The following is a 13,943-nucleotide window of genomic DNA, read 5'->3' as shown; positions in this document are numbered from 1 at the left end:
AATGGCAGACCAGAGAAACAGGACTGCAGCTCTGATGACGCCACAAGTTTCTGGATCATTTTATGTCTGAAACCATCTATGGACTAGTTAATTATTTGAGCCAATAAATTACCTTTTTTATTTAAGCCCAAGTGAACTAGGGCTTTTGTTGCTTGAAACGAAATCCTAAGTAATACACTCACCAGAACAGCAAAAGAGGGCTGGCTGCCGAGGGAACCCAAAGATCTGTTCTTATGACCAAAAGAACACTACCTGTGACCTTGCTCTTCTCCCTGGCTGTTCTGAAAGCTCCTGGAGGTATACTTGCTGTGGACCCCAACTTCTGTAGGAACATGTGGCTCTAGTGTGAACTCCATCAGTATTTCATGACTAGATGTGTGAGAGCTGCTAAGGTTCACCACTAAATAAATCCATAACATCTGGAACAGAGTGGAGGCCATAGAACAACTTGACTGAATGAAATCCTGTCACCCAAGTATGCCTCTGAGCCCCTCCTTTCAAACCCACCAAAGGAAAAGAAGCTGCGCTAAAACCTTGCATGACATTTTATTTTCTGAGAAGGGGAAGGCAATGGAAGAGGGAAGCGAGAGAAACTAGAGGCTGGCTCTGGATTTAGGAAGGAAGGAGCAGCACCAGTGCTAGGGTTCTTGTGCTTTCTCTCCAGGTTGGAGCCAGAGGCACCAGAGACTCACAGGAGACCTAGAATGGAAAAAAGAGCCAGCTGTGGGATGTGTAGGGTCTATGGGGAAAACGGGGACTCTGGTGTGTTCCCCGCTGAACACACCAGAGACACATCTCAGAAGCCAGTCAGGAGCCCATGCAGGCTGTGGGGCTTTGAAGATAAAAGCCACAGATTCTATGACAGGAAATGAGGGAGACTGCACAGTAAGGGGCAGCCTCTGGATCTGCCAGCATCAAGTTCTGAGGCATCGGTGGACCCAGAGCCTATCGTGGGCCCCCTCCCGACCCCATCTCCAGCAGCCACAACCTGTTCTCTCTGGGCAGAGCCTGGAAAATGCTGAAGAAAGAGGCTGGCAGAGCCCTCCGTGTCCAGGATCCCAACCCCAGCTCTCTGGCCCACAGGGTCATGGGAAAGGATATATAGCCTTTGCTCCTGTCCCCAAGGATCTGTGCTAGGCTGGGGACTGGAGTTTGATCAGGGTTCTGATGTCTCTTGAATATCTAAGTCCAAGATCACTTGGTGTCAAGCTCTTTATACATGATAACCTCTCATTCACTCTTATTCCAACCTCAGAAAAAGGAATTATTATCCTCCTTTCACAGATGAGGAAACTGGAGCTCAGAGAGGTTAAGTTACTTGCCCAGGGTCACACAGCTGAGGAGAGATGGAGACCTGATTTTACTCCAGGATTGCCTGGGGTAAAAAAACCCAAGATCTTTTTCTTTGTTAGTTTGTTTGTTTGTTTGTTTTCATAACTCAGACACGGAGCATTTATTTTCTTTTGAAATGGGCTCTTTTACAGACAGAATATTATAGATCAATTACTTCATTTTAAAGTATTTGTCTTCCCAGAAGTTGAAGATCAACAGCAACAACAAAAGAACTGATAATCTTATTCATTAAAATTTTTAACTGAAGTAAAATTTTTATAGCACTGAAACTCAATGCCTTTGAAGTAGGAACTAGATGGTTTTCAATGAAGACACAAGGACCCAAGATCTTATGAATATTTCTCAAAGCTCTTAATGAGTGTTTCTCAGACATTTCTAGCTAAAGCCCACCTACCCAACTTCTCCACACTTTCCCATGTTGGAAGTGAGGGGAGTAATGTGTCATAACAAGGAAGCATGGAAAGAAACCTATGAGCTGCTTACAAAGTTTTCTATGTGTCTGTGTGTTTTTAAACCGTGACACACATGCTTGGTGAGGCTGTCTGGGGCCCTCCCAGAAAGAGTCCCTGCTGTCACCTCTGCACTCACCTGCTTGAGATTTGCATCTATGGATGTCGACACAGACAGCACGGGGGGGTTTGCCAGCCATGATGTCCTGGGAGATGCGTAGAAGAAATTTCCTCATGATCCTCTTGCAAGACTCTCTCAGAAACCTCAGCTTGTTGCACACCTGGGACGCAGCCTGGGCTATGGTGTCCTGCAGTAGCAGCATCGTGGTGGGACACGGGAATCCAATGAGCCCTGCCAAGCTCTGCCACCCTGCAGGCCCCAGAAGCTCTGGCAATGGGAGTGCTGGGTGCAGGATGCTGGTGCCAGATGGCCATGGGAGCAGAGGCTGAGGAGGTAGGGCCCAGCTCCCACTCCCCGTCCCCAAGGCCCTGGCCGAAGCCTGGCCAATAGGAGCTCTTGAGAGAAGGACATTTGGCCCTGCCAGGGTCTCAGCTCCCTGAACAACTGCGCCCTGTCCTCTGTGTGAAGACTGTTGCCCACAGCTGCTAGACCCACACTAAAGGTTCTGCCTGTGCAGCTTCCTGGGTGCAGAACCTGGCTGGTTTTCCACCTACAGGAGGTATTGGAGAAGGTTAGAGGGGATCAGAGCTTGGAGCCTTGGCACATTCAGTTTGAAAATACTTTCTACTGCCATCCCAGTAGAGAAAGATAAATCTGAGTACACAGCCCTGAAGGTGGGCCTTGCAGTGCCAAGATGCTAAGCAGATTGGGGCAGTGAAGAAGAGGCAGGGAGAGTGAGGCAATGGTTCTTGGTCATGACACATTCACTTGTTAAGCATTTATTCAGTGTCCAAAGTAGAATGGAGCACATCCCACCCTTCCACTCTTTTAAAAGCGTCAGGCAACCTGCCAGCTGGGAATTATCATCCATCCCAATCCACAGATGGGAAAACTGAGGCTCTGAACACATAAATGACTTGTCAGGCCATGCAGCCAGTTGCAGTACTGACTCAGACCCCTTGGACCAGCCTCTCAAAACTCTGCCCTGAGAATTGCACAGAGACCATAGACACTCTCCTGCCCACATTCACACTCCCAGAGTACCATGATTTCCCAGATTTCTCTAAAGTCCATCCACAGACACACGAGGCAGCCCACAGATCCTCTGCTGAGAAGCTTTGGACCAGTGGGGATCCACCCTCACCCAGTGTCCTTCCCACCTCTGTGTCCACCTCTGGGGCGGCCGTGCCAGGCGCCCAGGCCACCCACTCCACTGGCCAGCAAGCCAAAAGCTCCACAAGCCTCACCTCATTAGGCTGCTCTCCCACCATTTTCTGCAGCTTCTTGATTATCACCTGGCAGAGATGACACGTGACACCCTGCCCCTCTCTTCTGGTCAGCAGGTTGCCCTGTCAGAAAAGGTGGTCTCTCAGACACCCCAGAGCCAGCAGAATGCTCTATGAGCTTTCTGTCCTTAAGGGCCTGATCCAGGTTGTCTGGCCCCTCCCCACCCTCCTGCTAGTCTTAGAGGAGCTAAGAGACCCTAGAACTTGCCGGACACTCACAACACCTCTCCCAGCCCAGCAGGAGCCCCTCTTCTGTTGTCCCATCAGACCCCAGAAGACCCTCTTACAGAGGGGCAGCCAGACTAATGTAGCACCCTTCCCGCCAGGCTTGGCTATGAGTAAAAGCAGCATCTTCAGCTTACAACCCATGCTTCCCCTTGCCTGTTCACTGGAGACCTCCAGCCCTCGCCCCTGGCACTGTGTAGAGAGGAGGGAAAGGAGAAAGTCTGTGGGAGGTGAGCAGGAACCCGTGTACCTGGGGGCCCTCCTGGGCCAGGCCCTGGCAAAGCTGCTCTCCATCAAACGGATTGGCCATCGCCGAGTCGTAGCACTTGGGGGTCAGACTAGAAAAGGCCAGGCCTAGGAAAGAGACAGCATCAGGATTCCTCCATGGGTGGAACGAGAAGGAAAGATCCATTCCCCTGGCTGGTGGTGAGCCGAGGATGTGCACAGGGCCCAGAATGGGAGTGGGTCTTCGTGAGGAGTCCAGGAGGCCCTCTCCTCCCACACTGCCCAGAGGCTGCTCTGACCCACTCTCCGCAAAAACATGCTCTCAAGTTCCTCCTGAAAAGCCAGAAGGAGAAGACTGCTCCCCTCTCCCCTACTCACATACCTCCCCCCACCTCTCTCTCTGTCTCTCTCACACACAGTCACACACACACACACGCAGATTTGGGGGTTGATCTAAAAAGAAAGTTTCCCTCATCTTATTTCAAGAGATTGTGTTTATTTTTCTCTTTCCTCACAAAAAATGTCCTCATCCATTCTCCTTTCCCGAAGTGTCCTTACCCTAAGCCTAGCCCCTTGGAGCTTAGCAATGGCCCCAGGGCCTGGGAAAGAGGGGGTGCGTGCAAAGAAGGAAGTGAGTCTTGAGCAGTGAGAGGGCTCCGTTCACTCACAAGCCCTGTCATAATCCTAGCCAGTGTGGGCCTCAAGCAACATCAGACCCTCTGATAAGGGCCAATGACCTTGGTAACACAGATGAAGAGGCAGAGCGCAGAGAGGGAAAGAGGGGCCCAGGCTACACAACATGACCAGCAGAGTTGAGACCAGAGCCTCAGCCAGGGCTCACTTCCTTTGCATTGGCTGTGTCTTCCCATCGACCAGGTCACTGACAGGCTGAGGCTGCCCCTGGCTCGGAGGGAAAGAGCTCTGTGATGACAGTGCGAAAGCTGCTGAGGAACTGGGGGAACTGTCAGGATCTGCACTGAGGGGACTGTCCTTACCTGTGGAGCCCAGGAGTGCTGAGGCAAGGAGCAGGAGGGCCCAGGAGGCCATGCTGGGGCAGCAGCCGAAGTATCCCCCACACCCTGTTCTATGGAGACTGAGAACCCAGCCAGCCGTCTGACCTTGCCAGGTCCTTCTTCTCTGGTAGGCCACCTCCTCATGTGGTATTTACCACAAACACCACCACCAATTTGGGGAGAAGAGTAGAGGAAGTGAGTACCTCAGAGATTTCACACTGCCTACAGTCCTCACTGCGTGAGCGCGCGCACACGCGGCTAGAGCTTTCTGAGCTGAGTAGGCAGGGGCACTAGAACTCAGCTTCTGCCTCCTTTGGGGTCTTTCACCCTGGCTGATGAGATGGCAGATGCACCCAGCCAAAATCAGTTGGAACCGTTCCTTCAGCACCCTCCACTCCAGGCTCCTTCATTGTCAATTGCTAATTATTTGATCCCATCTACTTCCCCAGGAGTCCCATCATGGCTGAGTCCTTAGTTTCAGCACAGCCTTCTTGTCTAAAATAGTTTATCTCTCCTGAGCCCATTGAGGGGCCTTGATCTCCACTAGCTTCTGCGAACAGGAAAGAGGATGGAGTCCCAAGGCAGGCAGGCCTCTTAAAAGCTGGGGCATCTTGAGCAAGATGCCACATCTCTTGGATCCCCAGGCCCCTTACCTGTAAAATGTTGCCTGCTCACAGGGCTCCAAGGCACCAGGTTTGTGCGTGTGAGGAAGCTTTGCAGTTTACCATGTGCTTGCTGGGCAGATGCAGGCTCAGCATGCCCCCACAGAGGCTTCTGTGAAAACTGGTTCTAAGGGAGGTTAAAAGGTGCTGTTGCAGGAGTGGAGGGGGTCCCTGTCCTCAGGTGGAAAAGCCAGGCCGGCGAGGTTCACCAGCTTTACCTGCATGGGACTTCTCAGCACCTTTAACTTGCCAGTGTGTGTTGTGGATTGTCAAAGCCTAATTCTCAGCCTTTCCCCAACGTCTTTAGCCACAAAACCTTTTGGTCAAGGAGTTCCTTTAAAGATTGAGTGACAGTAGCTGATCTAGTCACCTTTTCAGGCTGGTGTGACCAGGAGGGTTGCTGGCCTAGCAGCCACTGGAGCTTGAACAGCAGCTGTCATAGAAACAAAAAATAGACAGACAGTCAGGCCCCTCCCCAGAGTGAAACTGTGGGTCCTCATTCTCTCCTCCTTTCCTGTTTAAATGAGGATGGAGTTGAGAGTTGGAGAAAGCAGGCTTGCTACCCTTCGTGATGGAACCAAGAAGGGTGGAGGCCCCTCAAATCCTTTCTGGTTGTTCAACCCAACCCCAGGGAGGCAGACACACTTACACACTCATCACACACACTCATATCACTTGCTTATACACAGTCACACACTCTTCAAAGGACTCAGAAATTCACACACTCAAGCACTCAGACCACACATACTCTCAGTCACACACTAAGTCAGAGTCACACACTCTCAGACAGAAATTCATACAAACTCAGACACACACACACACACACACACACACCATCCTTATTTCTGCCCATTGTGGAAGCCACTGAATGCCAAACTAAAGAGCACCGAATTTAAGCATTTTAAGCACTTTTTGTCTCTTTTTAAAATTTTTTTATTGAAAAAAGTATTTAATCAGATAAGTAAGAAAAAATAAATGAAACCACTTATAAGCTCACCAGGTGGATATAAATAAGCCTGTTAAACATTTACAGAAATATCTATTTATATATTTTTAAAGATTTTATTTATTCACTTTCAGGGAGAGGGGAACAGAGGGCAAAAGAGAAGGAGAGAAACATTGATGTGTGACAGATTAGGATCTGTGGCTTCTTGCATGCCCCCAACCAGGAACCTGGCCGCCAACCCAAACATGTACCCTGATTGGGAATTGAACCAGTGACCTTTCAGTTCGTAGGCTGGCGCACAACCCACTAAGCTACATAAGCCAGGGCCTATTTACACTTTTAAATACATGTATTTATAAATAAGCATATGTTTATGTATGGCCATATATGATCAAAATTATTTTAAACAGCTTTTTAAATTTAACAAGATATCAGGAATGACTTTCATGTCCATAAACTTAGATTTCCTCCATCATTTCTACTGGTTGCCTAATGTACTTGAGGGATGAATCACAACTGGAGTCATTTGATTCTGGGATTCGTGTGTTCCCTTTGATGCTCCCACTTGCAGAGAAGGGCCGGGAGAGCCCTCTGATAGCTCATGCAATAGTCTCAGGTGAGTGACAGGAACACCTTCTTCAGACCAGGTGCCTTGTGATCTCAAGATGGCTGCTAAGTTCCTCCACACCTCGGGGCCTCATCTCAAGTGGAAAACTGAGTGAAGCAGGAAGTGGTGGTACCAATGTAAGAAAAGCAGAACTTTCCTAAAAACTTCAGCTTACATTTCACTGGTACATCTCAGTAGCTTTCCCAGCTGCAAAGGGCTATAGAAAAGGAAATCTTTTGCTGGGCTTTTGTTGCTACATTGAATAAAATTTGGATTCTACCAGGAAGAATGACAAGGAATAGGAATCAGGTCAGCAATGGCAGTATCTGCTACAGGAGGACTTCTTGCTAAAGGGCATTTTTAAAGGAAAAATTAATAGAACTTTGTAGCCAGGGGATATAGGAAATAGAAGAGAGAAGCAAACAGGTTGACAATATTTGGGGCCTGGGAAGCTGAGGGACTGGTCATGAAGCAGGACAGTTAGGAAAAGGAGCTTGTTTGCGGAAAGGTGAGCCTGAGGTATTGCTTAAGGGCAGGGCTGCCTCTGCTGTCAGGATCCCCACAACCTCCCCCACGCCTAAAGCAGCCCTCGAACCAAATGGTCAATTGATGTCAAACACAATTCACCACGTGTAGGAAACAAGGTCATAGTGACTCCCAAACCAGCAGCAAGTCATTAGTAACAAAGGGCAAATGTAATTAGAGGATCTCTGAGAAGGAAGTTGACAACATTGGCATATTCACATATCACACTAAGGGCATTTAGATGAACATGTTAGGTTGTAACTCCTGAGTAACCAGTCATGGAGAAACGGGGAAGGAGGAGAAGGGAGGGAGAGCTAGTTGCGTTAGGGCAGGGGAGCTGATCCTCTCACTTTAGGGGGAGGAAGCTAGTCAATTTCACTTTACCTTGGCAATTTCAGGGTGGGGAAGCCAAGATTATAAAACTAGCCATCTTTGTCTACTTGGTGTGCACATTCTCCTGGCTGTGAGGGTGCGCCTGGCTCTGCAGACTCGTGAATAAAGGCCTCGCTTTACTGCTCAAGTCCTGTGTCCCAGTTTTTATTGTGAGCATTTCTCACACAAGGAAATCGGGATTCAGAGAGGTCTAGTGAATTGCCCAAGGACACACAGCTCTAAAAGGATAGCTCTGAGGATTTTAACCCAGGGCCATCAGACTCTAGATCCCAAGTTTTTCCCCCACTCCACCCTGTTCCTATCTCTAGGTTTCCAGCGCAGAGCTGCTACCCCATGTGCAATGCTTAGACAATGCCCCCCTCCTGTCAGCAGGCCTCCTCTGCTCGGAACACTGTGGAGACCTTGGTCTAATGTGTGAAGAACACATGAACTGAGGGGAAAAGGCCCCGGAAGGTGACTCATGTCTTTCTTTGTTGTGGGGTGTTCAGTAAGACCACATATTCCAGTAAGTCATTGCCTGGGGTTTTGAGGGGTACAGGACAGTCACCAGTGTTAGTCACAAGCCTCCACCCAGGCTTTGGGGGTCTCATGCGAAGAGCACTGGGCAGGTCCTACTGTCTTCCTACTCACAGGGTCTGTGGACTGGACGTTGCAAGTCAAGCCCAGGCCCCCAAGAATTCTGTATGAATGTTATTACTTTCTGTATCTTCTTCAAGAATTCTCTGCTTTCTCCGTGGTCATGAAGATATCCTCTTGCTTTCCTCTAGGAATTTTATAGTTCTAATTTTTACATTTAGGTTTATGATTCATTTCAAGTGAACAGGGTTGAAGTTCCATTATTTTAGGTTAATTTGTGAAAATATTTTCCCATTGAATTGCTTTAGCATCTTGGTCAGAAATCAACTGACTGTATAAATGTAGGTCCATCTTTATTGTAGCAACTACTACTTCAATAATAATAATAATAAAGCAATACAATTTTTTTAATGGACCCAATATTTGAACAGTTAGTTCACAAAGGAAAATAATAACCAAAAAACACTTGAAAAAGTGCTCAATATCATAAGTCATGAGATAATTCTATATTAAAGCTACGAGATAATGGCATCAAAATGACTACAATAAAAAAGACAAGATCTAAAAAAAAAATAAGACAAGATCTCACATGTGGAATCTAAAAAAAGAAAAGCTTGTGGAAACAAAGAACAGATGGGTAGTTATGGGGGTGGGGGATGGGTGGAGGTGGTCAAAAGATACAAAACTTTCAGTTTTAAATAAATAAGTCCTGCAGATGTAATGTACAGCATGGTGACTAGAGTTAATAATACTGTGTTGTATATTTGAAAATTGCTAAGAGAGTAAATCATAGGAAAAAAAATGTATAACTCTGATGTTGATAAATGTTGACTAGATTTATTGTGGTGATCATTTCACAATATATATAAATATAAAATCATTATGTTGTACATCTGAAACTAATGTAATGTTATATATCAATCAAATCTCAACTTTTAAAAATAAATAATAATACCTATTTTGCAAGGTTGTTATGAGGTATTAAAAATCATATTAAACTCTTGGCACATAGAGGGAGGAAAAAAAGACAAACACTATCAAATGTTGATGAGGATGTGGCGCAACTAGTATTTTAAATATTGTTGGTGGGTGTATAAAATGGCACAATCACTTTGAAAGTTGGACTGACAGTTTTTCATGGAGTTAAGCATACACCTGTCCTATGACCCAGAAATTCCACCTCTACATTTTTACCCACACTAGATGAAAACATATATACATACAAAGACTATACAAGGTTGTTCACAGACATATGTCCCAGCAATTACACTCTTAGAAATATACTCAGAAGAACTACAAACAGGGATTTAAACACATATTTGTACATCAGTGTTCATAACAGTATGATTCACAATAACCAAAAGTGGAAACCCAAATGTCCATCAACAGGTGAATGGATTAACAAAATGTGGTATAAACACACAATGCAAAGTTATCAAGTCTATAAAAAGGAACAAAGTTCTGATACATGCATAACATGGATGAACCTTGAAAGCATTATGCTAAGTGAAATAAGTAGTGTATGATACCATTTACACAGAATATCTAGAATAGACAAAATTGACAAGAACATAAAGTAGATTAGAGGTTACCATGGGCTGGGAGGAAGAGAAATGAAAGAGTTTCTGTTTGGGATGATGAAAAATGTTCTGGAAATAGATAGTGATGATGGTTGCACAACATTTTAAATGTAATTAATGCCACCGGATTGTACATGTAATGTGCTTAAAATGGTGAATTTTATGTTATACATATTTTACCACCATAAAAAAAAATCAAAGAAAGAGACTTTTACAAAAACTTTTTCATATGAGTCAAAAATTAGGAATAACCCAAATGCCCATCAACAGGTAAATAAATAAACAAGTTAAGGTATGCAGTAAATATTACTTGGCAATAAAAAGGAATGAACTACTGATATATGAAACAAAACAGATAAATCCCAAACACTGAGCACAAGGGAGTCAGACACAAAAGACTACATTCTATATGATCCCATGTATATAAAGTTCCAGAATAGGCAAAATTCACCTGTGAAAAAAAAGCAGAAAAATAGAAGGAGATGCAGGGAGAATGTGAAGATTATTGGAGAAGGGCACAAAGGGGCTTTCTGAGATGATGAAATGTTCTAGCTCTTAACCAGGGTGTGAATTGCATGGGTGTAGGCATCTATAAGAACCCATCAAGCTGTACATTTCATTACATGTAAATCATATCTTCATAAAAAGATTATCTAAAAAATTCTTAAGTTACAAACAATTTTATGGTTCCTAATAAACATTATCAAATACTTTCCAAAAGGATTCTATCAGTTTACATCATCAGTACAAGTACCTGCACGCTCACCAGATTAAATATTATTGGTCTTTAATCTGCAAATGTAATGAGTTTTTGTAATTAAAAATAGCAACTATGTTTAATTCCCACTTACATTATAAATTAAGTTTAACATTTTTCCATATTTTTAACTGGTAAATTTACTTAGCGAAATTGCTTTTTGTGTCCCTCTCCCATTACCTATTGGACTCTACTTTCTTAATTCTTTATTCTTAATTCTTTATGTAATAACTATATTAATTAGGTATGATATATTTGCTCCAAATATTTTGTCACTTTAGTAAATTTTCCGTGTACATAGAAACTTTTCATGTTCTGTAGTCAAAAATGTCTCTTTCCTTATGAGATCATTTTTCAGTTTCAAAGTTGTCATTATCCATTTTTACCTAGAAATAATTAATTTTTTCTAATTTTTGTGGTTATATATTTTTAATGTAACACTTTAGTCTTCTGGAATTTATTTTAGTAAGGTACAAAGTAATCAAAATTTCTTCTCTTCATCTAAGTTTGTTGATTGAATATTTTCCTCTCTTCCTCCTTACTAATTTGAAATGATTATTTTATCATAGGTTAAGTTGTATGTAATAAGATCAAATTCTGAACTATCTATTTGTCCATCAACCTGAATATCTAGTGTTCTAGTAACACCTCTTTGTTTGACTACTGCAGCTTTTTTTTCAGATTTTCCTTTGATGTTATGTTAGTTTAAAATTATACTTCAGATATTTTATATACTCTAAAATATTATATACCAAAGGTATACATAAAGCATACTTTATATACTAAATACTAAAGAGAATACTATAGAAATTGTTTTGATAAATGAAATATAATACTGTAATCCTCCTGTTAAATTTTGTTAGAACTAAAAATATGGAAAATTTTTGTCACTTTTCCAAACATGAGCAGAGCCTTCCGTTTTCTCAGTCATTTTTTAAAGGGTTTTATTTATTTGTTTTTAGAGAGAGGGCAGGGGAGGGAGAGAGTGTGAAAGAAACACAGATGTGAGAAAGAGAGAAACATACTAGCCCCAACTGGGGACGGAACCGCAGCCCAGGCACTCCCCCTGCTCAGGAATCAAACCTGTGACCTTTGGGTTTTCAGGAGAAAGCCCAACCACCTGAGTCACACCCGTCAGGGCTCCAAGTCATCCTTTATAGCTCGCAGAAAAAGGTTTTAGGAAGAACTCTGAAGGGAGCCCAGGTGGCCTGGGGTGCTTGTGCCATCCCCACCGTGCCCCAGTCCCCGCCTCCGGCCAGCGCTCCAAGGCCCCGCGAGTGGAGAAACTGCAATGTGAGAGAGACACTGTGTGTCCCGCACTTGTGCGTTTGACTCGGAGCTTACTCACAGCGTTCTGGTACAATTAAATGAAATGCAAAGAGTAAAAAGTAAGATCATTGAAGGCACTGAAACTGAAATAAAATAGGAAATTCATCAGCTAAGAATGACCCAGTGGAAAAAGCCGAGGATGAAAATACGGGGGAGCAGGGTTTTATCCTGATGTATTTCTACAGGCTGCTTGAACTTTCACTACAAAGTAACTTCTCTCTTTAGAAAACTGCTCTGTGCACTCCGGTGACATAAAACAAAGCAGCCCTTTGGTGGTATGTCTACTATTCTTACTCACACTTGGGAAAATATTATTAAATATCCTCACACTTGAAGTGAGAAGAAAAAACACCAATAAAAACTATGTGAATATTTTTCATTTCACTAACATTCATAGATCTTTTGCTTTTGTTAAACATCACCATTATGACCTATTTAAGATATTTTGCACTCTTATTAAGCATTAGGTTTGCTAAATACTACATCTGCCTCTGTACTCAAATTACTAAATCTCCTTCACTTAGGGCTTTTTGCATCATCCAGTTTTCTGATAGCTGTTATAGATTATTACCTGAATTTCTCTAAAATCACCAAATTTTCATTTGGGTATCAAAAATATTTTTATTTCTTTACAGTAATTTTAATTTGGATTTCAGTCCTTGTTTGTGTTTTGGGAGACCCAGCCTGAAGGCACAAAATATTTGTTCTTTTATCAATGTCCCCCCTGCATCACTCAGGGTGACTGGCTGTCATTTCCACAGTGATGATTTTGCTTATAACTTTTATAACTTCTGGTCAGAAGTTATGACCTTGGTATAGGCTATTAGAAAAACTGCACATATGAATAAGACTATTCTATATTTTCCCTTTTCATCCCACTTCAGTTATAATGTGAGCTCTAAAAAAATACTTCTGTCCAACTTTGTTAACCTGTTTTCTTGGTACTTGGTTACCATTTGTATTACTTCAAATAATCATCATGTTACTGAAAGTACAGCCTCCAGTGTATTTTGAGATGAACATTCCTTGGTTGCACTTTGTTGATAGTTTTCTCATTGCTCCTGTTCATTGGTTTAGTTGTCACAGGCTTAATTTGAGAGTCATCGCATTGTTTGTGGTTCCATTTACCAACTGGAAATGCTGCTTTGTTCCCTTACAATTCATAATTTTGCGCAAATGGAAAAGCCTATATCAATAATAATTTGCTAATGTTTTAACAATTTATTTTAACATTAAAACCAACCAAACCTTAAAAGTACAATAAGAATCATAATTTTTTTAAGTGGGACCGAATGATGACTCAGAACTGCTCCCCCACTCTCTCACCCCCACTAAATTTCATACATTTTCATAATATATATTTTGGGACTATGATATTATTTATTAAATAATGTTTTCTTTTAAAAACAAAACAATTCCAAAAAAAGGCATTTATACCTGTTTGGTAACATTGTATATTACAAATGTTAATTTGTTATTAACACAAAAGTGAAATGGATGCAAACTTATGTAACTGAGATTCTCTGCCAACTTGAACATGCAAACTTAAATAAACATTTTTATCAATTTTTTTTAGAAAGCAAACAAGAAACCTCCGCAGTAGCTTACCACCCAAAATATGTGTTGGAGTGAAAAGCAAGATGAAGAAAAAGACCTTCAGGTGACTCTCAGCCTCCATTTTTCCTCCCTTCTAGCTGGAGAGGCTGTGCACTTCCACTCACACTTCCCAGAAGTCGCTGCAAATTGAACTGGACGTGCAATCAGGTTCTACAATTAGATGCACTCATGTTGGATATGGGAGACTGACCTCCAAGGCCACCTCTCTGTCATCTTCTGGTTTTGCTGGCAAGCGAGATCATGGAAATGTGAGGTTTAGGGACAGGAGCATTGCCAGTA

General features: G+C 43.2%; 1 protein-coding gene and 1 pseudogene across 1 annotated transcript; one reads left to right on the top strand and one right to left on the bottom strand.

Annotated features, from left to right (window-relative positions):
• Positions 1-530: 530 nt before the first annotated feature.
• Positions 531-4,830, bottom strand: GNLY (granulysin). The gene is made up of 5 exons (XM_090280318.1): positions 4,655-4,830; positions 3,685-3,788; positions 3,171-3,272; positions 1,942-2,110; positions 531-699 (listed from the first exon to the last, which is right to left on the bottom strand). The coding sequence occupies exons 1-5, from the start codon at positions 4,704-4,706 to the stop codon at positions 689-691; spliced, it is 438 nt and encodes a 145-aa protein (XP_090136444.1). The 5' UTR covers positions 4,707-4,830; the 3' UTR covers positions 531-688.
• A 1,942-nt stretch (positions 4,831-6,772) lies between these two features.
• Positions 6,773-13,256, top strand: LOC150006370 (putative G protein-coupled receptor 160; annotated as a pseudogene).
• Positions 13,257-13,943: the final 687 nt, after the last annotated feature.

Source organism: Furipterus horrens, unplaced genomic scaffold (genome assembly GCF_987537825.1).
Source record: "Furipterus horrens unplaced genomic scaffold, mFurHor1.1.pri manual_scaffold_6, whole genome shotgun sequence".
NCBI classification, from domain to species: Eukaryota; Metazoa; Chordata; class Mammalia; order Chiroptera; family Furipteridae; genus Furipterus; species Furipterus horrens.
This window is presented reverse-complemented; position numbering and strand designations above follow the sequence as displayed.

Excerpts from the sequence above, each read along its gene's own strand:
- GNLY (XM_090280318.1), bottom strand. The coding sequence starts at position 4,706 with ATGGCCTCCTGGGCCCTCCTGCTCCTTGCCTCAGCACTCCTGGGCTCC. Across the intron at positions 3,789-4,654 it reads AGCACTCCTGGGCTCCACAG|GCCTGGCCTTTTCTAGTCTG; the intron begins GTAAGGACAGTC and ends TCTCTTTCCTAG. Across the intron at positions 3,273-3,684 it reads TGGCCCAGGAGGGCCCCCAG|GGCAACCTGCTGACCAGAAG; the intron begins GTACACGGGTTC and ends CTTTTCTGACAG.